The sequence below is a fragment of the Anomaloglossus baeobatrachus genome, chromosome 5 (genome assembly GCF_048569485.1).
Source record: "Anomaloglossus baeobatrachus isolate aAnoBae1 chromosome 5, aAnoBae1.hap1, whole genome shotgun sequence".
In the NCBI taxonomy this organism is placed as follows: Eukaryota; Metazoa; Chordata; class Amphibia; order Anura; family Aromobatidae; genus Anomaloglossus; species Anomaloglossus baeobatrachus.
In genome coordinates, this window is record NC_134357.1 from 396149602 (window position 1) to 396176561 (window position 26960).

The window sequence follows — 26960 nt, forward strand, 5'->3', positions numbered from 1 at the left end:
CCAACAGTGAGCCCTTATATACAGCATTCTAGAATGCAGTATATACGTGCTCAGGCCGCTGTGTATAACGTAAAAAATACCTTTTATTATACTAACCTGCGGGGTCCAATGGGTGCCATTGCTCTCTTTAAGGCCACTTTACACACAGCGACATTGCTAGCGATGTCGCTGGTGAAAGCACCCGCCCCTGTCGGTTGTGCGTCACGGGCAAATCGCTGCCTGTGACGCACAACATCGCTAGGACCCTTCACACCTACTTACCTGCCTAGAGATGTCGCTGTGGCCAGCGAACCGCCTCCTTTCTAAGGGGGCGGTTCGTGCGGCGTCACAGCGACATCACTCGGCAGCCGTCCAATAGAAGCGGAGGGGTGGTGAGCAGCCGAAAGAAAGTGACGCCCACCTCGTTGCCGGAGGACGCAGGTACGGTGTTGTTCCTCGTTCCTGGGGTGTCACACGTAGCGATGTGTGCTGCCTTAGGAACGACGAACAACCAGCGTCCAAAAGCAGCAACGATATTTGAGATTAGAACGACGTGTCAACGATCAACGATAAGGTGAGTATTTTTGATTGTTAGCGGTCGTTGGTACGTTTCACATGCAATAACGTCGCTAACGAGGCCGGATGTGCGTCACGAATTCTGTGACCCCAACGACATCTCATTAGCGATGTCGTTGCGTGTAAAGTGGCCTTTAGTGCATGTGCACAGGAGCAAAATTGAGACCTCTGTGTGGATGACATAGGATACATCATCCACACAGAGCTGTGAAGGAGGATGGCAATGCAAGGAAGATTGGAGGCAGCAGACTGAGACCAGTGACACCCATCAGACACGACTGCCCCGCAGGTGAGTATAATAAAAGATGTTTTTTATGTTATACAGGTCATCCTGGGCAATTATATACAGCATTCTAGAATGCTGTGTGTAAGGGCTTACTGGTGGTGGCCTGCAATTTATAGGAGACAAATCTGGTGACTTTTACATTTCTTTAGTATTAAAAGAGAACAGAATTATAAATAGCCACGTTACCAATTTTGTATGGGAACCAGCAATTTCCATGTACTGTATGTCTCTGGTCATGGGCTAAGTGTCTGAACATAATCTTACTTGGGGATTGCCTTGGCTGTACAATTCTTTGTGTTTTTTAGTGCTTGCTTCTCTTTCTTTATTGTTGCTTTTCCATGATTTAAGGTACCGTCACACATAACGAGATCGCTAGCGAGATCGCAGCTGAGTTACGGTTTCCGTGACGCAGTAGCGATCCCGTTAGCGATCTTGTTATGTGTGACACCTACCAGCGATCAGGCCCCTGCTGTGAGATCTCTAGTTGTTGCAGAATGGTCCAGGCCATTTTCTTTAAAGGCGATGTCCTGCTGGGCAGGACACATCGCTGTGTTTGACACTGTGTGACAGGGTCACAGTGACTGCTGAGATCATTATACAGGTCGCTACTGCGAACTGTATTGTTCCTGCATCGCTGGTAAGATCTGACTCTGTGACATCTCACCTGCGACCTCCCAGCGACTTACCTGCGATCCCTATGAGGTCGCATCGTTTTCGGGATCGCTGGTAAGTCGTTGTGGGCCTTTAAGCTGTAATATATCATTGAGTTTGTATGTTCTCCCCGTGTTTGCGTGGGTTTCCTCCGGGTACTCCGGTTTCCTCCCACATTCCAAAGACATACAGATAGGGACTCTAGATTGTGAGCCCCAATGGGGACAGTGTTGCCAATGTATGTAAAGTGCTATGGAATTAATAGCGCTATATAAATGAATAAAATTATTATTATTATTATATTGGTGCCATGTTCTTCACCACATCTAACTGGTCCTGTTGTCTCCATGTTTTGTACACATTCCCCTTATCTAATACTGGAATACTTTCATTGTTCCTCTCCTTCTTCTTGAGGGTCATTTGAGTGACTGTAGTGCATTGTCCTGTCTGGATCTATAGTGTCTTTTACTTTTAAAGGTGCCACTATATTTTTGACTGTTCAGTTAGATCTCTCTAACGATATCAGGCTATTACAGATTAATTGATGATTGAACTAGTTTTACAAAATACTGTAAGAGTTTATAAAACCAAAAACACAAATTATCCAGATGGACAAGACAGTTATCGCTCCACTATGGTGCCATCTTTACGATTGTCTTTGATACTTTAATACCTTCTCTATACTGTTAAGTCCCCTTTCATCAGTCTGGATGACTTACTGCTGATAGCCGAGCTGGGGGTCACTTTCAGTTTGTAAGCACTTCCGGGAGGGTATGCAATGGAAAGCCGGTGACCACCAGTCCCACTAGCCCTCCGCTCATCATTAGTCTGTCGTTGCAAAAGAAAATGATTTGTCCTCTCATGTTCTCTGTTGGACCAGTTATCCCTCTCGTAAGCTGGTGGTGGACTAGGTCCTAGGCCATGCTGGGAGCGACATTTTCCTTTCACCAGAATGTGCAGCAGTTCAGACAGACTTAGAATTGCAGAGATTATCCCGACCACAAAGTAGAATTGAAGAAAGATTGTCTTCTCTGTGGGTCTGGATACAAAACAGTCCACTGTATTTGGGCAGGGTGGACGCACACAAGCATACTCTGCGGATACTTTAAACCCATAGAGAAGCCACTGTCCCACCAGAAAACCCACCTCTGCCAGTATCCTCATCACCACATTGATGATGTAGAAGGTCCGTATATGGCGTCCTCTCTGCTCAGACTTTAATTTGGATCTTGTGCTGGTCTGTTGTCCATGCTGAGCTGCCTCGTCTTCTGCATCTCTTCCTATCTTGGCATTCTGATGCATGGAGTATATGACAAACAACACAGCTGGAGCCGACAGCAGCACGATGTGGAAGACCCAGAAGCGGTAATGTGAGATGGGAAAAGCTTGGTCATAGCACACCTGCCGACAACCGGGCTGCAAAGTGTTACACACAAATTCCTCCTGCTCATCTTCAAACATATCGCTGCCCACTGTTGCCAAAATCAGTATGCGGAAAATCAGCATCACCACCAGCCAGAATCTACCCACCATGGGAGAGTGCTCCTGCACTGCATCTAACAAGGAGCTCAGGAAGCCCCACTCCCCCATTTCGCCTCTTGTTCTGGAATCTTGCTCTGCAGAGGACAAAAGTACATAATGAGCATTAAAAATTTAAAAATATAATTTAGAATTTTATATATATATATATATATATATATATATATATATATTAATTATGTAATCTGACAATCAAAGGATCAAACTAATCCAGAATAGCTGAATTTTTATTTGGATCATTCAACATTTTTGTCCCATTTATTATTATTATTATTATTATTATGTCATGTTTAGTATGATTATTATTATTAGTTATAAAAATAACCTTTCTATATCTTTAACTACACAAAACCTGAAATGAGTTACCTTTATAGATATATTTATTTTTCTATATTTTTAAATAATAATAGTAATAATAATAATAATTAATCAACATCATCATCATAATCTTTTACAATTATAGTAATATGACCAAACTCATGATTTTATCAAGATCTAGAAGCCAAACACGTTTTGCAGCTGGACATATGTATATGTGTAGATAATATAAAATGTTATATAGTCCTTTGATAATGATGAAAGCAATGATTTCAACTATAGTATCAACATTTATATTTTTATTATAATGTTTTCAATATCCTAAATGGAACTGATAGAGAACTAGTGTGTGTCACGTTAGGTGAACACAATCATCGAATATAGCAACCACTTTGTATAATTTGTTTCCATGTTCTAAAATACATTTACTTTCATATCACCACACATGAAGTGAATAAATCATAGAAAAGATTATAATAATTGATGTGCGTTAGTCTGCATGAAGGTTGGGAATATGTACAAAAATGAGATCAAGTGAAAAAAAAGTTTTTCTCATTTTACACTATTCACTATATATTAGAATTCTATTATATTATTGTATAAAATGTCATCATTTATTTATTTTGTCTCTACATTTCGTGCATTTTCCATAACTTTCCATAAATGTTCACTTTTTGCATTTCAATCTAATATTTCAGTTCAAAACCAGAATGTTCATGTTCTTTATTGTACATACCCCCAAGATATATTATCATTTGTGTTTGGGCCAATACATATTGTATCCCCGATCAATCCTTATGTATGTACGGTGCATATACCTTGTCTGGCTTGCATGGAGAATCTATCATAAAGACTATACATACAGAGATACAAAACACAATAGAATTAGTTAACACCTTGAACTTTATGACAACTGTCATAAAGAATGTCTTTGTAGGGTATAAATCATATCTGAGATTAGAAATTTAGGCTGCCATTTTTTGTTTAACCTAAATAAAATCCTTTTGCGCTTGAACCAAATTATTTGCCTTAAGTTCAAATTTAAGTTAATAAATATTTGCATATTTTGCATAAAGTGTAACATTATACAGGCTACTCACATTGGACTATATTCACACTTGCGTTTCCAAGTAACTGCAAATGCTGGTGAACTTACATGCTGTTGACTGTCCCGATAATGGTTATCCACATCCCTGCTTGTGGATGCAGCAGGTGATGCTCTGTGGCTTTGGACGGGTTAATGTTGTAGTCCTGCACTGCACTCTCCCAGACTGATACAAGATAAGAAAGTCTACATTTAGCGCATACCTCTCAACTGTCTTGCTGAGACATCAGGGACAGCTTTGTCCACCCTTCACTGGGTGGGGAAACTGGTGACTAAACTGTGGAGAAAAAGAAATTTGGGATTGGACGTTAAGTGGTTAATTTTAGCGGTATACTCAGTATATAGCAAATATTTTAAGATGGAACCTGTCACCTCCAGCTAATAGAGACACCAAGATAGCTAAGGCTCATGTTCATCCCAGACACAATGATACATACGACCGCTCATCTCCACCTAAAACACAGACGATTATACGTCTCTCCTCCTAATAGAGGACACCAACATACATACATCTCACCGCCTAATAAAAGAAACAAACATACATACATCTCACCACCTAATAAAGGAAACAAAAATACTATACATACCTCTCACCTCCTACTATAGGACACCAACATACATACATCTCACCGCCTAATAGAGGAAACAAACATACATACCTCTCACCTCCTACTACAGGACACCAACATACATACATCTCACCGCCTAATAGAGGAAACAAACATGCACACCTCTCACCTTCTACTACAGGACACCAACATACATACATTTTACCGCCTAATAGAGGAAACAAACATGCATACTTCTCACCTACACCTAATACACAGACACCAACATACATACCTATCACCTCCTAATAGAGCAGAGGTTCCCAACTCCAGTCCCCAAGGCACACCAACAGTGCATGTTTTTAGGATTTCCTTAGTATTGCACAGGTGATAATTTAATCACCTGCAAAGGTGCTGAATCCAACACCCATGTAATGCTAAAGAAATCCTGAAAACATGCACTGTTGGTGTGCCTTGAGTACTAGAGTTGGGAACCTCTGTAATAGAGGACACCAAGATATCTACCGCTCATATTCATCTCAGACACAATGATACATACAACCTTTCACCTCCACCTAACATACAGACGAACATACGTCTCACACCCTAATAGAGGACACAAACATACATACCACTCACCTCCTAATAGAGGACAAAACATATATACCATTCATCTCCTAATAGTAGACACAAACATATATACCTCTTCCTAATACACAGACATCAACATACATACCACTCTCCTCCGATTAATAATCACCATTACACATACCGCCACCTAATATGCAGACACCAACAATACTTAGTGTCACGAACCACCGGGGGGGTCACTCAGAAATCCCCCGCGCTGGCTACCAGTACGTCACAATCGGGGGGTAACAAGTGGGGTCACCCCTCCTTTATACCTCCCGACCGACAGACAGAGCACGTGACGCGCTCTCTAGCGCCCCTCTTATAGTCAGGCCAATTATGGAATTGCCCGACAATAAGCAAGGAGGCCGCTATACTACTTATGCCGATTATTGAAGGGTCCCCGGTGAGAGTAGGGTATATATTCCCCCGACCTCCGCGGGCGGAATATATAATATCTTCCCGAATCTCACTGGCCTCCCCACAATAATCCTTGGCACAACTCGCTGCCACCACCCGCTTCACGGTAACTATTAGCCGAACACACAGACGTGGGATTCAAGATCGAGATAACAGAACAGCCCAAGATTAATTATATAATTTAATCAGCCTAAAGCACACTAGAAACTACAATATATACAATAGGGAATCTACAGAATATACATATGTCAGAGTACAGTTACAGATAAAGCATGGTTTTCAAACAGGTATGCAATTCAATCAGTTACCTTGTGCGTCTGGCCACAGGGGGGCGCTGTAGACCAGGTTTCCAGGAACTCCCACAGATGTTTCCTACACGTGACCCCCAGCGAAAGAACCCTGGAAAATGGCCGAAGTAGGGTTATCAACCTGGGCAAATCCAGGTCCCCTCCTACCTTCGTGACCTCAGAGGGAGCACTGCTCCACCCCTGGCTGGAGTTATGGACAAAATCCACAACATGGAATATGGCCATAACTTGGCCTGGGAGCGTCGTAGGCGGACGCCAATGCTCTCATTGTGACAGTTATGAATTTAGCTACAGAATGAGAGGTTTCATGACTTGTCTACTAGTTCCACATTGGCTGATATCACGCCTGGGGTATTTCCCAAGCTCCCGCTCCCATAAAAAAGGTGTGCCAGCATCGTCCGCATGCGAAAACACCATTTTTATGGTTGCCGTATTTATCGGAAATATGGCTTGCGAGATATGAACCATTTTTTACTGGAGTCGTTCTGTCTGGCTAGTTCCAGAGCCTTATAATGAGATACAACTCTTGTTACAGGGTGACGGCAGGGAGTCATCCTGTGTCCTTTGTTCCCACATCACCTAATTTCCATATCACAGGAGATGGCCATGGGATGGGTTGCTAAACAAGTTGTGTGAAGGAAAGGGGGGGTGACACCAGGAGAGGGCTTCCTGACATAACTTGAATATCATGATTTATCGTCATATCTCCGGATTTACCTCACACCTCCCCCCTTTTGAGGGCGCTAGGGGGCAGCACACTCCGGTGTTCCCCCGTGCGCCCGTCCGCGACCTCTCCTTGTCGGGACAGCCCGTCTGCATTACCGTGGTCACGGCCCCTTTTGTGGCGAATGGTGAAGTTGTATTGCTGGAGCGCAAGGCTCCATCGCAACAGTCGCCCATTCGTCCCAGAGACGGTGTGCAACCAGCTGAGGGGGTTGTGGTCCGTCTCCACGATGAAGTGGCGCCCGTATAGATAGGGTTGCAGACGCTGCAGGGCCCACACTATGGCCAGGCACTCCTTCTCCATTGTGGAATAGGCCACTTCCCTCGGTAACAGCTTCCTGCTCAGGTACAAGACTGGGTGCTCTTGGCTCGCAGAGTCCACCTGGCTGAGCACCGCACCGAGGCCGAAGTCACTGGCGTCGGTCTGTACTACAAACGGCCGCGTGAAGTCGGCTGCCTGTAGCACGGGCGGGCTGGACAGGGCGTCCTTTAGGGCCCGGAAGGCTGTCTCGCAGTCCATTGTCCAATCGACTGCAGAGGGCAGCTTCTTCTTGGTGAGGTCCGTCAGGGGCTTTGCCAGGCTACTATAGCATGGAACAAACCTCCTATAGTACCCAGCGGTCCCCAAGAAGGACATCACCTGCTTCTTGGTCCTGGGGGTGGGCCAGGATGCGATGGCCTCCACTTTCTCAGGCTCGGGCTTCAGTGTTCCCCCGCCTACCCGGTGACCGAGGTACTGGACCTCGCTCATGGCCAGCTGACACTTGCCCGGCTTGATGGTCAAACCTGCCCGGTGGACCCGCCTGAGCACCTGTGCTAGATGCTCTAGGTGATCTTCCCAGGTGGGACTGAAGACGGCAATGTCATCCAGGTACGCGGCCGCGTACCCTTCAAGTCCCTTGAGCAGGGTGTTGACCATCCGCTGGAAAGTGGCAGGGGCATTCCTCATCCCGAATGGCATCACCGTGGACTCGTACAGTCCAAATGGGGTAATAAAGGCAGAGCGTTCCCTGGCCTTGCGAGTCAGGGGGATCTGCCAATATCCCCGGCTCAGGTCCATGATGGTCAGGTACTGAGCCCCGGCCAACTGATCGAGCAGGTCATCGATGCGTGGCATTGGGTACGCATCGGCGACCGTGACAGCATTGAGCCCCCTGTAGTCCACGCAGAACCGAGTGGTTCGGTCCTTCTTAGGGACGAGGACTACAGGCGAGGCCCAAGCGCTGTTGGATGCCTGGATCACCCCCAGCTTCAGCATCTCGTCAATCTCCTGGCGCATGTGTTGCTGCACCTCCAGGGAGACCCGATATGCTGAACGCCGGATCGGGGGATGATCCCCAGTGTCCACGTGATGGACAGCCAAGTCAGTCCTTCCGGGCTGGTTGGTAAACAACCCCCGGAAGGGGTGTAGGGTGGCCCACAGCTGGGACCGTTGGTCCTCCAAGAGCTGGTGGCCAACCTCCACATCCTCAATGGATCCGCCTGCCCTAACCTGGGCTAGCATATCCAAGAGGGTTTCCGCTTCTCCCTCCTCGGGCAGGTTGCACACGGGGAGCGCACACGCCTCCCGCTCATGATGTGCCTTCATCATGTTCACATGGAAGGGCTTCCGCCTTCCACGGGCAGGGTCCAGGGTGACCAGGTACGTCACAGGGTTGAGCTGCTGGTACACGAGGTATGGGCCTTCCCAGGCTGCCTGAAGCTTGTCCTGTGGTACGGGGACCAGTACCCACACCTTTTGACCCACTTGGTAGGTCCTCTCACAAGCGTTCTGGTCGTACCAACGCTTCTGATCGGCCTGGGCTTGAGCCATATTGTCGTGTACCAGTTGCGTCAAGGCCTGCATTTTGTCCCGGAAGCGCATGACATACTCGATAACCGACACTCCAGGGGTGGCCAAATCCCCTTCCCAAGCCTCTTTCACCAGAGCCAGGGGGCCCCGCACACGTCGCCCGTACAGGAGCTCAAACGGTGAGAATCCTGTTGAGGCCTGTGGAACCTCCCGGTAAGCAAATAACAGGTGTGGGAGATACCGCTCCCAGTCACGCCCATGGGAGTCGACCAACATCTTAAGCATCTGCTTTAAGGTGCCATTGAACCGCTCGCACAGGCCATTAGTCTGTGGATGGTACGGGCTGGCCACCAGATGTCGCACCTGGACCTGCTTACAGAGGGCCTCCATCAGCTGGGACATGAATTGGGTTCCCCGGTCAGTGAGCATTTCCTGGGGAAAACCCACTCGGGAGAAAATCTCCAGCAATGCGGTGGCCACCTTGTCAGCCCGAATGGACGACAAGGCCACTGCTTCTGGGTACCGGGTGGCATAGTCCACTACCGTCAGTATGAAGCGTTTCCCGGAGCTGCTGGGGATGGCCAGCGGGCCGACCAGATCCACAGCCACCCTCCTGAAAGGCTCATCGATGATTGGCAGAGATACTAGTGGGGCTTTGGGGTGTGGCCCCGCCTTCCCCACTCTCTGACAGGTTTCACACGAACGGCAGTAGGCAGCCACATCGGCCCCCATTTTTGGCCAGTAGAAATGCTGGTTTAACCTGGCCTTGGTCTTAGCGATCCCTAGGTGTCCGGCCATCGGAATCTCATGTGCGATCCGCAACAACTCCGTCCGGAACGGATAGGGTACCACCAACTGTCGGTCCCTGGGCCACGCCTCCGGTGAACCCTGCTGGACCGTGGCCCGGTACAGCCGTCCTTGGTCCCAGACCACTCGCTCCGGGTCCGAGTCCGAGGGAGGCTGGGCCGCCTGCTCCTTAAGAGCTTTCAGGCTGTCGTCAGCTTCTAACGCTGCCTGAAACCCCTGACTAGATGTGGCCAGAATCGACGAGACTGTCACATCTTCGGTCAGTACCCCGGGACCTGTGTCCTGGCCTCCACCTGACTCGGCTGCCACTTGGTCAGAAGGGGAAGAGCTATCGGACCTCCGGGAGGTCCCTTGGCTTCCAGCACTCCCACTGCGGGTGACAGCGGCCACAGCCGCTGCGACCGTGGGTCGTGCCTGCTCCTCCTCCGTTCCTGACCAAGTCGCCGGTTCAGGCAGACCGACCTGGCTTCCTGACACCCCGGTTGTGGGGGAACCATGCACCGAGATCTTACCTGGGAGCACTTCCGCTCCTGGACCGGCCCCAATCTCACCTGCCTGTTCCCCTCCTGCAGCAACAGAACCCCGCTGTGAAATCTCTGGGGACCCCACATTTGCTGTGGTAGCCCCCACCCCACACACTGGTCCTCCCCCTGCAGCACCCTGCTCTCTGCTCATCCCTGCAGAGGGCAGCAGATCCCAGCTCACAGGCTGATTACTTGTAGAGGCATTGTCACACCTTTCTCTGACCCCCTCCCCTGTCACAGCTGCAGCTGTGTGTGTGTCTATGGTGTCTGTGCAAGCAGAAATATCAGAGTTCACTCCCCCCTCTCTCACATCATTCATAGATAACACATTAACATTGTCAGGAGTCATGTCCGTACTGGCTGAAGGTTCAGCCCTTGGTGGGGGCCCAAACTGGGAGGTTATCTGCCCCAAATCTGTCCCAAGTAGCACGTTTGCGGGGATCCGATCAGTTACCCCCACCTCCCTCACCCCTCGCCCTGCGCCCCAGTCCACATAAATGTCAGCAACAGGCAGCGCCGGGTCAATGCCTCCAATCCCGGAGACAGCGAGGGTTTTTCCAGGGATCAAGTCTTGGGGGGACACCATCTCAGGCCGCACCAGAGTCACCTCCGAGGCGCTGTCTCGCAGTCCTATGGTCACAGACCGGCCGACGGTGACAGGTTGGAAGCTGTCCAGGGACCTACCACCACCCCCACCCACACAATACACCTTGGGCGGCCCTTGGGACGGGGACGGAGCCGGGGCCTTGGGACGCTGAGGGCACATGGCCTTGAAGTGTCCAGGTAGGTTGCACTGGTGGCACCGTCTTGGCTCTGCCACGGGCCTGGAGAGGGGAGTTGAGGGGGACACCCCCTGCAGTCTAGGGGCAGGTGGGGCAGTCGCAGAGTTCATCTTACCCCCTCTCCAGGTGCTGCTGGTGGCTGCTCTCCTGGCTTCAGGAGCCCGATTGTTGGTGTAGTCATCGGCCAGGGCAGCTGTAGCCGTGGACCCCTTTGGCTTCTGGTCTCGGATGAACTGGCGGAGATCCTCAGGGCAGTTCCACAAGAGTTGCTCCGTGATGACCAAGTCCAGGATCTCTGGTCCGGTGGAAAGCTGCAGGCCTTGGGTCCAGTGGTCGGCAGCTCGGGCAAGTGCCCGCCGGTGGTCAGCCCAGGAGTCCTTTGGTCCCTTCTGCAGGGTCCGGAACTTCTTGCGGTAGGACTCCGGAGTGAGGTTGTACTGTTGGATCAGGGCCCGCTTGATGGTGTCGTAGCCCTGATCTGCCTCAGCCGGCAAGTCCCCAAGGATATCCAGGGCCTTACCCCTTAAACGGGGGGTCAGGTATTTGGCCCACTGGTCCTTGTCCAGATGGTGCTGCAGGCAAGTCCGTTCAAAAGCAGTCAAGAAAGAGTCCAAGTCTCCATCCTTCTCCAGCACTGGGAAGTCCTCAACACGGACCTTTGGAAGTTTGGTGTCTTGAAGGTCACGTGTGGCTGATGAGGGCTGGAGCTTGGCTAGATGCAGCTGGTAGTCACGGTCTGCCTGTCGCTCCGCAGCCTCACGCTCTGCCTGGCGCTCTTCACGCGCTGCTTGCCGCTCCGCAGCCTCAGCATCACGCGCTGCCTGCCGCTCTGCCCTGCGCTCTGCCAGGAGTTCCTTGTAGCCCTTCTGGTCTCCAGCCTGGAGAAGGGCCATAGCCATTTGAAGAAGGCTATCCGAGCCTCCCAGGCTCGGTGGAATGGCACGTGGTGATCTGCGGCCCGCTGCGGAGCCTGGTGCTTCACTGTCCATTGCAGAGCGGAGGGCTGGCATCTGGCTCGTTGAGGACCCTTGGGTGAGCTGCTCCTCATCTTGTCCAGCAGTGCCAGGTTGTGCAGTGTCCTCTGCAGAGCTGTTTTCTGGCGTCGAGCTCCTGGAGGACTCGTGGGCAACCTCCTCATTACTGTCCACAGCACCGTTCTCCCTCTCTTCGGCTCCTGCTTTAGCATTGGCCAGTTGCCTAGCTCTGCTCCTGGTGCCATCAGCCATTCTTGCAGACTTTTGGTCACTGACACAGAACTGACACCTGATGCCTCCACACACCTTACAGTATCTGCACTCTGACACTATAGTGTTGAGCTAGTCTGAAGACCCCAGCAGCCACAGCTGCTGCAGGCAGTCTTTAGTGTCTGGGAGTATGGGTCTCACACTCACACACACTATTATCTCGATCCCACCGCTTGCCACCAATATGTCACGAACCACCGGGGGGGTCACTCAGAAATCCCCCGCGCTGGCTACCAGTACGTCACAATCGGGGGGTAACAAGTGGGGTCACCCCTCCTTTATACCTCCCGACCGACAGACAGAGCACGTGACGCGCTCTCTAGCGCCCCTCTTATAGTCAGGCCAATTATGGAATTGCCCGACAATAAGCAAGGAGGCCGCTATACTACTTATGCCGATTATTGAAGGGTCCCCGGTGAGAGTAGGGTATATATTCCCCCGACCTCCGCGGGCGGAATATATAATATCTTCCCGAATCTCACTGGCCTCCCCACAATAATCCTTGGCACAACTCGCTGCCACCAACCGCTTCACGGTAACTATTAGCCGAACACACAGACGTGGGATTCAAGATCGAGATAACAGAACAGCCCAAGATTAATTATATAATTTAATCAGCCTAAAGCACACTAGAAACTACAATATATACAATAGGGAATCTACAGAATATACATATGTCAGAGTACAGTTACAGATAAAGCATGGTTTTCAAACAGGTATGCAATTCAATCAGTTACCTTGTGCGTCTGGCCACAGGGGGGCGCTGTAGACCAGGTTTCCAGGAACTCCCACAGATGTTTCCTACACGTGACCCCCAGCGAAAGAACCCTGGAAAATGGCCGAAGTAGGGTTATCAACCTGGGCAAATCCAGGTCCCCTCCTACCTTCGTGACCTCAGAGGGAGCACTGCTCCACCCCTGGCTGGAGTTATGGACAAAATCCACAACATGGAATATGGCCATAACTTGGCCTGGGAGCGTCGTAGGCGGACGCCAATGCTCTCATTGTGACAGTTATGAATTTAGCTACAGAATGAGAGGTTTCATGACTTGTCTACTAGTTCCACATTGGCTGATATCACGCCTGGGGTATTTCCCAAGCTCCCGCTCCCATAAAAAAGGTGTGCCAGCATCGTTCGCATGCGAAAACACCATTTTTATGGTTGCCGTATTTATCGGAAATATGGCTTGCGAGATATGAACCATTTTTTACTGGAGTCGTTCTGTCTGGCTAGTTCCAGAGCCTTATAATGAGATACAACTCTTGTTACAGGGTGACGGCAGGGAGTCATCCTGTGTCCTTTGTTCCCACATCACCTAATTTCCATATCACAGGAGATGGCCATGGGATGGGTTGCTAAACAAGTTGTGTGAAGGAAAGGGGGGGTACACCAGGAGAGGGCTTCCTGACATAACTTGAATATCATGATTTATCGTCATATCTCCGGATTTACCTCACACTTAGCTTTCACCTCTTCTTAATACAGAGACACAGAGACACCAACATACATACCTAATGGAGGACACCAATATATGTAGCTCTCACTTCCTAATGGAGGACACCAATATACAGTTAGGTCCAGAAATATTTGGACAGTGACACAATTTTCGCGAGTTGGGCTCTGCATGCCACCACATTGGATTTGAAATGAAACCTCTACAACAGAATTCAAGTGCAGATTGTAACGTTTAATTTGAAGGTTTGAACAAAAATATCTGATAGAAATTGTAGGAATTGTACACATTTCTTTACAAACACTCCACATTTTAGGAGGTCAAAAGTAATTGGACAAATAAACCAAACCCAAACAAAATATTTTTATTTTCAATATTTTGTTGCGAATCCTTTGGAGGCAATCACTGCCTTAAGTCTGGAACCCATGGACATCACCAAACGCTGGGTTTCCTCCTTCTTAATGCTTTGCCAGGCCTTTACAGCCGCAGCCTTCAGGTCTTGCTTGTTTGTGGGTCTTTCCGTCTTAAGTCTGGATTTGAGCAAGCGAAATGCATGCTCAATTGGGTTAAGATCTGGTGATTGACTTGGCCATTGCAGAGTGTTCCACTTTTTTGCACTCATGAACTCCTGGGTAGCTTTGGCTGTATGCTTGGGGTCATTGTCCATCTGTACTATGAAGCGCCGTCCAATCAACTTTGCGGCATTTGGCTGAATCTGGGCTGAAAGTATATCCCTATACACTTCAGAATTCATCCGGCTACTCTTGTCTGCTGTTATGTCATCAATAAACACAAGTGACCCAGTGCCATTGAAAGCCATGCATGCCCATGCCATCACGTTGCCTCCACCATGTTTTACAGAGGATGTGGTGTGCCTTGGATCATGTGCCGTTCCCTTTCTTCTCCAAACTTTTTTCTTCCCATCATTCTGGTACAGGTTGATCTTTGTCTCATCTGTCCATAGAATACTTTTCCAGAACTGAGCTGGCTTCATGAGGTGTTTTTCAGCAAATTTAACTCTGGCCTGTCTATTTTTGGAATTGATGAATGGTTTGCATCTAGATGTGAACCCTTTGTATTTTCTTTTCATGGAGTCTTCTCTTTACTGTTGACTTAGAGACAGATACACCTACTTCACTGAGAGTGTTCTGGACTTCAGTTGATGTTGTGAACGGGTTCTTCTTCACCAAAGAAAGTATGCGGCGATCATCCACCACTGTTGTCATCCGTGGACGCCCAGGCCTTTTTGAGTTCCCAAGCTCACCAGTCAATTCCTTTTTTCTCAGAATGTACCCGACTGTTGATTTTGCTACTCCAAGCATGTCTGCTATCTCTCTGATGGATTTTTTCTTTTTTTTCAGCCTCAGGATGTTCTGCTTCACCTCAATTGAGCGTTCCTTAGACCGCATGTTGTCTGGTCACAGCAACAGCTTCCAAATGCAAAACCACACACCTGTAATCAACCCCAGACCTTTTAACTACTTCATTGATTACAGGTTAACGAGGGAGACGCCTTCAGAGTTAATTTCAGCCCTTAGAGTCCCTTGTCCAATTACTTTTGGTCCCTTGAAAAAGAGGAGGCTATGCATTACAGAGCTATGATTCCTAAACCCTTTCTCCGATTTGGATGTGAAAACTCTCATACTGCAGCTGGGAGTGTGCACTTTCAGCCCATATTATATTTATAATTGTATTTTTGAACATGTTTTTGTAAACAGCTAAAATAACAAAACTTGTGTCACTGTCCAAATATTTCTGGACCTAACTGTATGTAGCTCTCAGTTCCTAATGGAGGACAACAACAATACATACCTCTTACCTCTTCCTAATACAGAATCACAGAGACACCAACATTTATACCTCTCTCCTCCACCCAATAAACACCAACACAAATGCTTCCACCTAATATGCGGATACCAACATACGTACCTCTCACCTCCACCTATTACACAGACACCAACAATACATACCTCTCACCTCCTAATGGAGGTCACCAAAAATACAGTACATACCTCCAACTCTTTCCTAATACAAAGACACCAACATACATACCTCTCATCTCATATACTGTATATATACACCATGTGCAGAATTATCAGGCAAGTTGTATTTGAGAGGATTTTTTTTTTATCATTGATCAACAACTATGTTCTCAATCAACCCAAAAGACTCATAAATATCAAAGCTTAATATTTTTGGAAGTTGGAGTGTTTTTTTTTTTAGATTTGGCTATCTTAGGAGGATATCTGTTTTTGAAGGTAACTATTACTGTGCAGAATTATTAGGCAACTTAATAAAAAACAAATATATTCCCATCTCACTTGTTTATTTTCACGAGGTAAACCAATATAACTGCACAAAATTTAGAAATAAAAATTTCTGACAAAACCCCAAAAAATGAGTGACCAATATAGCCACCTTTCTTTATGATGACACTCAACAGCCTACCATCCATAGTTTCTGTCAGTTGCTTGATCTGTTTACGATCAACATTGCGTGCAGCAGCCACCACAGCCTCCCAGACACTGTTCTGAGAGGTGTACTGTTTTCCCTCCCTGTAGATCTCACATTTTATGAGGGACCACAGGTTGTCTATGGGGTTCAGATCAGGTGAACAAGGGGGCCATGTCATTACTTTTTCATCTTTTAGACCTTTACTGGCCAGCCACGCTGTGGAGTAGTTGGATGCATGTGATGGAGCATTGTCCTGCATGAAAATCATGTTTTTCTTGAACTATACCGACTTCTTCCTGTACCACTGTTTAAAGGTTTAAAGAAGTTGTCTTCCAGAAACTTGCAGTAGGTCTGGGAGTTGAGCTTCACTCCATCTTCAACCCGAAAACGTCCTACAAGTTCATCTTTGATGATACCAGCCCATACGAGTACCCCACCTCCACCTTGCTGGCCTCTGAGTCGAAGTGGAGCTCTCTGCCCTTTACTGATCCAGCCTCTGGCCCATCCATCTGGTCCATCAAGAGTCATTCTCATTGCATCAATCCATAAAACCTTTGAAAAATCAGTCTTAAGATATTTCTTGGCCCAGTCTTGAACTATTTATCTTATGTTTCTTGTTCAAAGGTGGTTGTTTTTCAGCCTTTCTTACCTTGGCCATGTTCCTGAGTATGGCACACCTTGTGATTTTTGATACTCCAGTAACGTTGCAGCTCTGAAATATGGCCAAACTGGTGGTAAATGGCATCTTGGCAGCTTCATGCTTGATTTTCCTCAATTCATGGGCAGTTATTTTGCGCCTCTTTTGCCCAACACTCTTCTTGCGACCCTGTTGGCTATTTGCCATGAAAAGCTTGATTGTTCGGTGATCACGCTTTGTCAATTTCAAGACTGCTGCATCCCTCTGCAAGACATGTCACAATTTTGGACTTTTCAGAGCCCGTAAAATCTCTCTTCTGACCCATTTTGCCAAAGGAAAGGAAGTTGCCTAATAATTATTAAGCACACCTTTATAGGGTGTTGATGTCATTACACCACACTCCTCCTCATTACAGAGATGCACACCACCTGATTTACTTAATTGGTAGCTGGCTCTCAAGCCTATACAGCTTGGAGTAGGACAACATGTATAAAAAGTATCATGTGATCAAAATACTCATTTGCCTAATAACTCTGCACACGGTGTCTGTGTGTGTATATATATATATATATATATATATATATATATATATATATATATATATATATAGATACACATATATAGTACAGACCAAAGGTTTGGACACACCGTCTCATTCAATGAGTTTTCTTTATTTTCATGACTCTGAAAATTGTAGATTCACATTGAAGGCATCAAAACTATGAATTAAAACATGTGGAATGGAATACTTAAAGTGTGAAACAACTGAAAATATGTCTTATATTCTAGTTTCTTCAAAGTAGCCACCTTTTACATTGATTACTGCTTTGCACACTCTTGGCATTCTCTTGATGAGCTTCAAGAGGTAGTCACAGGAAATGGTCTTCCAACAGTCTTGAAGGAGTTTCCAGAGATGCTTAGCACTTGTTGGCCCTTTTGCCTTCACTCTGCGGTCCAGCTCACCCTAAACCATCTCGATTGTGTTCAGGTCTGGTGACTGTGGAGACCAGGTCATCTGGCGTAGCACCCCATCACTCTCATTCTTAGTCAAATAGCCCTTACACAGCCTGGAGGTGTGTTTGGGGTCATTGTCCTATTGAAAAATAAATGATGGTCCAACTAAACGCAAACCGGATGGAATAGCATGCTGCTGCAAGATGCTGTGGTACGCATGCTGGTTCAGTATGCCTTCGATTTTGAATAAATCCCCAACAGTGTCACCAGCAAAGCACCCCCATACCATCACACCTCCTCCTCCATGCTTCACGGTGGGGAACCAGGCATGTTAGTACATCCGCTCATCTTTTCTACAAAACCACAGTAGTTGGATCCAAAGATCTCAAATTTGGACTCATCAGACCAAAGCACAACTTTCCACTGGTCTAATGTACATTCCTTGTGTTCTTTAGCCCAAACAAGTCTCTTCTGCTTGTTGCCTGTCCTTAGCAGTGGTTTCCTAGCAGCTATTTTACCATGAAGGCCTGCTGCACAGAGTCTCCTCTTAACAGTTGTTCTAGAGATGAGAAGGTGTGTCCAAACTTTTGGTCTAAACGGTGTGTGTGTGTGTGTGTGTGTGTGTGTGTGTGTGTGTGTGTGTGTGTGTATATATATATATATATATATATATATATATATTAATCTGCCACAACTCAAAGAGCACTTACCAGCTACTGGTACCCTAATGTGAAGACACATATTTCTCACTTTCACCTCATACTTAGTCACTAACATTCAAAAGTATGAAGTTATCAAATGATATATCTCTCCCCTCTTTCTGATACACAGACATAAAAATACATAGCTCTTCATACTTCCCAATATAAAGACATCAAGGTACATATTTCTAAAGTAAAATTTCCAAAGCAGGGCTCCCTGAAAGCTGGTCAGGAGTGTCCCTGAGGACACCAACAGCAAAACCTGTCACTGTTACAGTAGGAATAATAGCATATTGATTTCAGCTCTCCCAAAGATGTCTGGGCTGCGGATAAGCAATGTAGTAAATACTGGTATGAATATATGGCTAGGCCAAACTGCTCCTAAACTAACCATGTATGAACTACAATCATACAACATTAAATTATGGACTATACTGTATTATGTACACTGGCCGACACAGACAGACACATCCCTGTGCAAAAACAGTATAAGGGCCCTTTGCAGCCTAAAATGTTATCAAAAAGCAAAATTTCTCCTACTTTGAAGGTTGAAATGGGCCCCCAAATCTCTTGGGCCCCTGTGCGGCTGCACAGTCCGCACCATTAATATGTCCGCCCCTGTTATGTACTATAAACATTACAATGTCCTAATACACAGGCATTAAAATACAAACACGTTTTTCTCTTCCAGATAGGAACGAAACAGGGATATGTTTATAATAGATATAAAGATGCATTCATGTCTTAATTTCTTAATATACAGGCACCAATACAAGCTATCAAAGTAAGAATGTAGACATCTCCATAAGGAGGGATTCCCATTTGTATGAAAGTCTTCGGATTAGAGGTTAGTTGGGTTTCCGGGTGGCCAGAAAACAAGAAGAACAAAACACCAGCTCTGTACAAGTCCTTCAGGGATGCCCCAATAGTCTTATTTAAGAAGAAGAAAAAGGAAAAAAACGATCTAGCCTTCTCCCTTCAGTGTAAGAATTCATTACTCTGAGTAGAATGCATTTTTACAAATAATTGTAATTGACACGTGAATACATTGATTCTGTGTGAAAAGACAAAGATATACAAAGGCAGAATTTGTGTATCTGCGTAACCTTGATGCTGCGCACAACAGATTTGTAGTTTATATAATAGTTTAGTATAATAATTTTATATATAGTTTGTAAGTTGTAATTGTCAAATAAAATTATGTTTAGCCCCTCCATTACCTCAACAAAATTGAAGTCACCTTCTCATACCCAGTCACTAAGAAACATACATGTCCTCTTCTCCTAATACTCATACATAATTATATATACATATGTCCTCTTCCCCTAATACACAAACATAATTATATATATATGTCCCCTTCTCCTAATACACATACATCACTATACATACATGTCTTCTTCTCCTAATACACATACATCACTATACATACATAACCTCTTCTACTAATACACATACATCACTAGACATACAAGTCTCCTTCTCCTAATACACATACATTAGTATACATACATGTCCCCTTCTCCTAATACACATACATTAGTATACATACATGTCCCCTTCTCCTAATACACATACATCACTATACATATATAGCCTCTTCTACTAATACACATACATCACTATACATACATAGCCTCTTCTACTAATACACATACATCACTATACATACATAGCCTCTTCTACTAATACACATACATCACTATACATACATAGCCTCTACTACTAATACACATACATCACTATACATACATGTCTTCTTCTAATACACATATATCACTATACATTCATAGTCTCTTCTACTAATACACATACATCACTATACATACAAGTCCCCTTCTCCTAATACACATACATTACTATACATACATGTCCCCTTCTTATAATACACATACATCACTATACATACATGTCCCCTTCTCCTAATACACATACATTAATATACATACATGTCCCCTTCTTATTATACACATACATCACTATATATACATATCACCTTCTCCTAATACACATACATTACTATACATGTCCTCTTCTGCTAATACACATACATTATTATTAATACATGTCCCCTTCTCATAATTCATTATACACATTAGCCACCAACTGCAATTATATCAACACAAAATATAATGTACACATTTTACTTCAACCTAATACAAAGTACACAAGAGTGTATATACAGAACTATATACTGATATATTCCTTCTAATATACAAACACCAATTGTGAACCCAAGGCACCCACCAGTCCTCTAACAGACAGACCACAAGATACATTTCATACAGACACAAATGTTGTAACCTTCTAATACACAGATCACATACTATACTACAGATAGAATACTTGAATCTCAAACCCTCCTAATACAAAGCAGCAACCCCTCTCCATACATCACACAACCTGTGCACAATGTCACATTTGTAACACTGACACTGGTACATTTATAACACTGACACTGGTACATTTAGCAGTATACGTCCCAATATATTCCAAACCCGAACCCGTTCAAGATCCTCACAATCTGGATTTACCTGCGTATTAGGGGACACATTTCGTGGAAGAAAACTTTTCCTTCCCGGCAGTGCACAATAACAGCCTGGAGCTCTCTGTGCGACTTTCACTTTATTTTCCCTGGACAGTATCAGGATGAAGAGATATTTAGGCTCTGTCTGACCCCACCTCCCTTAAAGGGACATCTTACTATGTGCATATAAGCTTCATACTGGGACTCGCTGGATGACAAACTAAAGTGTTTACATAAGACTCGAGTTCATTCTTCAACCCACTGACTCTCAGATATACACTTGTGTCTACAGAGAAACTGCCTTCCTTCGCTCAAAAATAATACAAATCTGTCATCGCATAAAAAAAAATAATTGTATATTCCTTAATGCGTCACTATAGTAAGGATTATATTCCAGATTCGCAATGCTCTGCTTATAAAGCGTCCCCACCTCCTGCATCATAGACATACATGGATTGTGCTGTTTATTACAGTGTAAAGGATGCATTACACGCTGCGACATCGCTAACGATATATCGTCGGGGTCACGGTGTTTGTGACGCACATCTGGCGTCGTTAGCGACATCGCAGCGTGTAACACCTATGAGCGACCTTAAACGATCGCAAAAGAGGCAACAAATCGTTCTGTGACACGTCGTTCATTTACCAAAAATCGTTGTCTGGTCAGTAGCGAGGTTGTTCATCGTTCCTGCGGCACCACACATCGCTATGTGTGACACCGCAGGATCGACGAACATCTTCTTACCTGCGTCCACCGGCAATGAGGGAAGAAGAAGGTGGGCGGCATGTTCCGGCTGCTCATCTCTGCCCCTCCTCTGCTATTGGGCGGCCGCTTAGTGACACCGCTGTGACGTCGCTATGACGCCGAACGCACCTCCCCTTGAAGGAGGGATTGTTCGGCGGTCACAGCGACGTTGCTGCAAAGGTATGTGCATGTGACGCTACCATAGCGATAATGTTCGCTACGGCAGCGATCACCAAATGTTGCATGAACGACGGGGGCGGGTGCTATCGCGCACGACATCGCTAGCGAGATTGCAGCGTGTAAAGCACCCTTAAGCCTACTCTTTTGCACTGGCGACCTCACCTTGCCTTTAGTTTCAGGAAGCGGCTACCTACAATGGCATGTCAATGATATTAATCTCTCATCGACTGATCCAGAGTCTTCTACCATCAGCATTATTTGGCAATTAACAATATGACTTGTTTACTGTATAAGTGATTAGAAGCAAGAGTTCGTTATTGAATTTTGAAAACAAATTTAGTAGATTTTGGTCAAATTTAAGGAGATATGTTCTATCTTTGCTGTCTCATAACGTGATAACTTCTGGTCTGATAATCCCTTTCCTAGTTTTCCAGTTATGTTGGAAGCACTAAAGAACACCTAAAACCAGACCGCTACCAGCAAAAACAACTTTCCTCAAACTGTTGATGAAAGCTGTCTAGTTTGGGAGAGTATTTATTAGATGCAGTTGGGATTACTTCTTAACTGAAACACAAACAGGTACTAAAATGTCTTGTGATGTATCCACCATATAGATGGACACATCATCAAAATTAGTGGTCATTAAGCCATCGAACCACTCTCCTTTTCTTTTTGTGGAATCTTTAAAAAATCTGGGTCTTATTTCTTTGGTCTACACATTTGGCCATTCATGATCCTCATTACATCTCAGGATCTACAAACACAAGTTATGAACAGTAGAGTCATCGCTTTCAGAAAATGCCACCACACCGACAAGGTGGAATAAATAATAAAGCAAAGGCGACAACATCCTTATTGCCAACTGTCATGATGTATTTTACCTTCTCACTGTATTTGCTGTAATACTATGTCAGGATGTGATGTCACTTTCCTTTGGTTGTACTTACTGAACACTTTGAAATGTCTTGGGATGTAAGTAACCATACCTTCCCCCCATCTCCTGTGTCTCTGGGCCCATAATGCAATTATCTCTTGTCCACACAGCCAGGGGAACTTCTCATTGTTTCGTAAGCAGTGGATAACGCCAACTACACAAACCTGTAGACATCTCGGAGCCAACCTTCTAGAATCTTCTAGTGGGCCCAACCATTGCATAGACCCCTACCCTTGAGGGGCGGGCCCACGAGCTCAGACAATACACTCCTGTTTCTAAATGCAGTTCGGAGTTGAGTTTTTGAAGAGGAAGGGAGCGAGATCTGAATCTGCGGACAGACCTCGCCGTCCAGTGGATTGTGTGGGATTTCTGGGACTCTGAAAAGGACTATTACGTTGTGATCTGGCACTTTGGATTATCGGGAGGTGCCCCCGAATCTGTTTTATTTGGACTTGTCGTGTGCTGTTCCTGTATTCCTGTTAGTAAACCTGTTGGATCATCCTCGGCCTGTTGTCTCTCTTTGCTCTGATGTACACCCCGTCACACCAACTTCCTATGAGCAGTAACAATTTGGCCAATAAAAATAAATTAGCCTTCTTCAGATTAGATATTTATGGTAGCAGAAGGTCATCACTTGATTTGCTCCTTGGGAAACCATCCACTCCTGAACCAGGCAGAATAAAGTTTATCTTAAATTGTCCATAACATCAATAGCAACATTTTAACAAGGATTTTGAGTCATCGTAAAAGCTTGTGCCGTGAACTTCAGCTATTTATATTGCAGATCAAAGGTTAGGGTTATGTTATTGTGTTGTCCAAACACTGGAAGGAGAATTTTATCAAATTTGAGCGTTTATAGTTTGTCATTTCCTGAAAACCTTGCTGGCAATAACTGCTTTCCTGATAATACCTTCCTTGTCCACCACCCTTGTACCTCTTACGGTCAATAGCTCCCCTTCCTCTTTCAACAAGCCACAGCTTGGTTTCTTCCTAAGAACTAGTGAAGATCGTGTTTTATATCTTCCAAGGAGTTTGTGCCAAAACACAGTCTGGAGACTGCTTGCAGCGGATGTTGTTCTTTTTCAGGAATTCATATTCTCATACAATGGACAAGAACCAGTTTTATCATTTAGATTGCTATCCCAATTGGGGCTTACAATGAAGATGTCTGTAAAGCGTTGTCTAAATTAATGAGTAAAATAAATACATTTACCAGAATGGAGAGAATCACATTAGGTTGCGGGAAATGAGGAGCCTTTGGAGCTTCAAATAAGGTTTATATTAGTACCAGAATCTCCAGGGCTCCTCATTTCCCACAGCGCAGCCTAACGCGATTCTCTCCATTCTGGTAAGTACATATCTGGAAGATATCTCCTCCAGCCATGGAGTAGCAGCAGTGGATAGCCGCCCTTAAACAGGAGTTGTGCCTTCACACATCATCAGCTGAGTGAAACCACCCCTTCAGTGGTACTCTTTTCAATTGGTTCTGCCTTATCTTGTGCGCTTCTGCCCCTCTCTAGAGTTGCTAATGTTCCTGCTATTTTATGTGTTGTATTGTAAGACTGCAATTGGAGGTGAAGTGCCAGCTGGTTGTACAACATGGATGACCTCACCACTATGGCTTTTTCTTTAAACTATTGCTATCTATTGTCCATTCCCAAATTTTTTTAAATTTAGAACCTATAACATAATTGTCAGAAAAATGTTGAAATATTATAGGACAGCACTTCAAAATGAAGGGTTACATAAATTTAGAACGTGTAGAATGAAATAACATTTTTCTATCCCACTCAAACTGAAGACTATTACTTTTAATAACTATTAGCAGAAGACCAGAGATCCAAACCCAAAAGAGAGGAAATTCTGTAGTTGAAATGGACTTGATCTTCATGGTAAAAGCAATGTGACATCTAAACCCAACTGAGGACCATATTTGTTTGTGGTTGATATGTTCTCTCTCTCTTTGCATGGGATATTCCTAATATTGCAGATTGCTTCCTACAGATCAAGAACATGCTGATTGGAATAAATGGATTCCTATTAAATTGACCATGGTGCATTTTTTAGATTGGCTAGGGCTATAAAGGGATTGTCTCCTGTGGTGTCGCTCTGCGACCACCTACTGTATCTAGTTGCCAATGGCTCTAAATGTGTTGCATTTTGTGTCATTGGTTGCAAGTTGCACTTGACTTACTTGTTTTAGACTTCAATGCAAGTCACATGCGACTGGGAATTGCTTGCAACTGCTCTGCAACTTGGCCATTTTTTAAGGCAAAATCACAGTTTTCAAATAGTCATACGACAGCAAATCACAGACAAGTTGCATGTGCAGGCCCATCTGAAGGTTGCCAATGAACATCTGAATGAGTCTGAAGGTACCGTCACACATAACGAGATCGCTAGCGAGATCGCAGCTGAGGCACGGTTTCTGTGACGCAGTAGCGATCCCGTTAGCGATCTCGTTATGTGTGACACCTACCAGCGATCAGGCCACTGCTGTGAGATCTCTAGTCGTTGCCGAATGGTCCAGGCCATTTTCTTCAAAGGCGATGTCCTGCTGGGCAGGACACGTCGCTGTGTTTGACACTGTGTGACAGGGTCACAGTGACTGCTGAGATCGTTATACAGGTCGACCTGTATTGTTCCTGCATTGCTGGTGAGATCTATGTGACATCTCACCTGCGACCTCCCAACGACTTACCTGCGATCTCTATCAGGTCGCATCATTTTCGGGATCGCTGGTAAGTCGTTGTGTGTTACTAGGCCTTGAGAGTGGGAGACGGTGCTCTAGACAGATGAGACAAAAATTGAGCTTTTTGGCATTAAATCAACTCGCTGTCATTCCATGATTAAGCACCTTAGGGGGGAAACGCGTAGGAAAGTGCTCCCCTCTACAAGCCTCTATATGTCGTTTTATTCTATGGTAAGAAGATTTTATACTTTCAATAAAGCAACTATTATTTTATCTCCTGGAGACGCTGGAAATTTTTTTTTTCTATATTGTTCTTGCACTCTACACCCGGGTCAGGGTGTTTCCGTGCGTCGGAGGTGTGATCAGGAGTGAAGAGGGGTGAACTGAATACCTCCCTTTGTGTGTAAACAGTGCATATGTACAGAATGTTACCTCCAGAGCGGGTCAGAGCGCAATGAAAGGATAGAACCGGAAGTGTGCACAGTGGAAATTTGCTCTTATTGCAAAGCATTGCTCTTAAACCAAGTTATAAATTTGTAAAAAGCTTTGCTTATCTTGCAAAACGCTCTCAAACCAAGTTACTCTTAATCCAAGGTTACTCTGTACTTATCTCTCTGCAAAATGCAAATAAATGTATATAATTTAAACAATGTGATATTCTGGATTTTATTTTTGATATTCTATCTCTCACTGTTAAAATTAACCTACCTTTAAAAATATAGACTGTTCATGTCTTTGTCAGTGGGGAAACTTACAAAATCAGCAAGGGATCAAATACTTATTTAACCCCTTCACCCCCGGCCACTAAAACACCCTAATGACCGGGCCATTTTTTGCAATTCTGACCAGTGTCACTTTGACAGGTTATAACTCTGGAACGCTTCAACGGATCCTGGCGATTCTGACATTGTTTTTTCGTGACATATTGTACTTCATGTCAGTGGTAAATTTAGGCCGATATTTTTTGCGTTTATTTGTGAAAATTTAGGAAATTTGGCGAAAATTTTGAAAATTTCGCAAATTTCAAACTTTGAAAATTTATGCCCATAAATCTGAGAGATATGTCACACAAAATAGTTACTAAATAACATTTCCCACTTGTCTACTTTACATCAGCGCAATTTTCGAAACAAATTTTTTTTCCGTTAGGAAGTTAGAAGGGGTCAAAGGTCATCAGCAAATTCTCATTTTTCCAACAAAATTTACAAAATAATTTTTTTAGGGACCACATCACATTTGAAGTGACTTTGAGAGGCCGAGGTGACAGAAAATACCCAAAAGTGACCCCATTCTAAAAACTACACCCCTCACACTGCTCAAAACCACATCCAATAAGATTATTAACCCTTTAGGTGCTTCACAGGAACCAAAGCAATGTGGAAGGAAAAAATGAAAATTTTACTTTTTAACACAAAAATGTTACTTTAGCCATAAAATTTTCATTTTTACA

At 45.0% G+C, this 26960-nt stretch overlaps 1 protein-coding gene across 1 annotated transcript; it reads right to left on the reverse strand.

Moving 5' to 3' along the window:
* Positions 1 to 88: 88 nt before the first annotated feature.
* On the reverse strand, positions 89 to 21048 carry GJD3 (gap junction protein delta 3). The gene is made up of 3 exons (XM_075347678.1): positions 20967 to 21048; positions 4658 to 4731; positions 89 to 3108 (listed from the first exon to the last, which is right to left on the reverse strand). The coding sequence occupies exon 3, from the start codon at positions 3080 to 3082 to the stop codon at positions 2171 to 2173; it is 912 nt and encodes a 303-aa protein (XP_075203793.1). The 5' UTR covers positions 3083 to 3108; positions 4658 to 4731; positions 20967 to 21048; the 3' UTR covers positions 89 to 2170.
* Positions 21049 to 26960: the final 5912 nt, after the last annotated feature.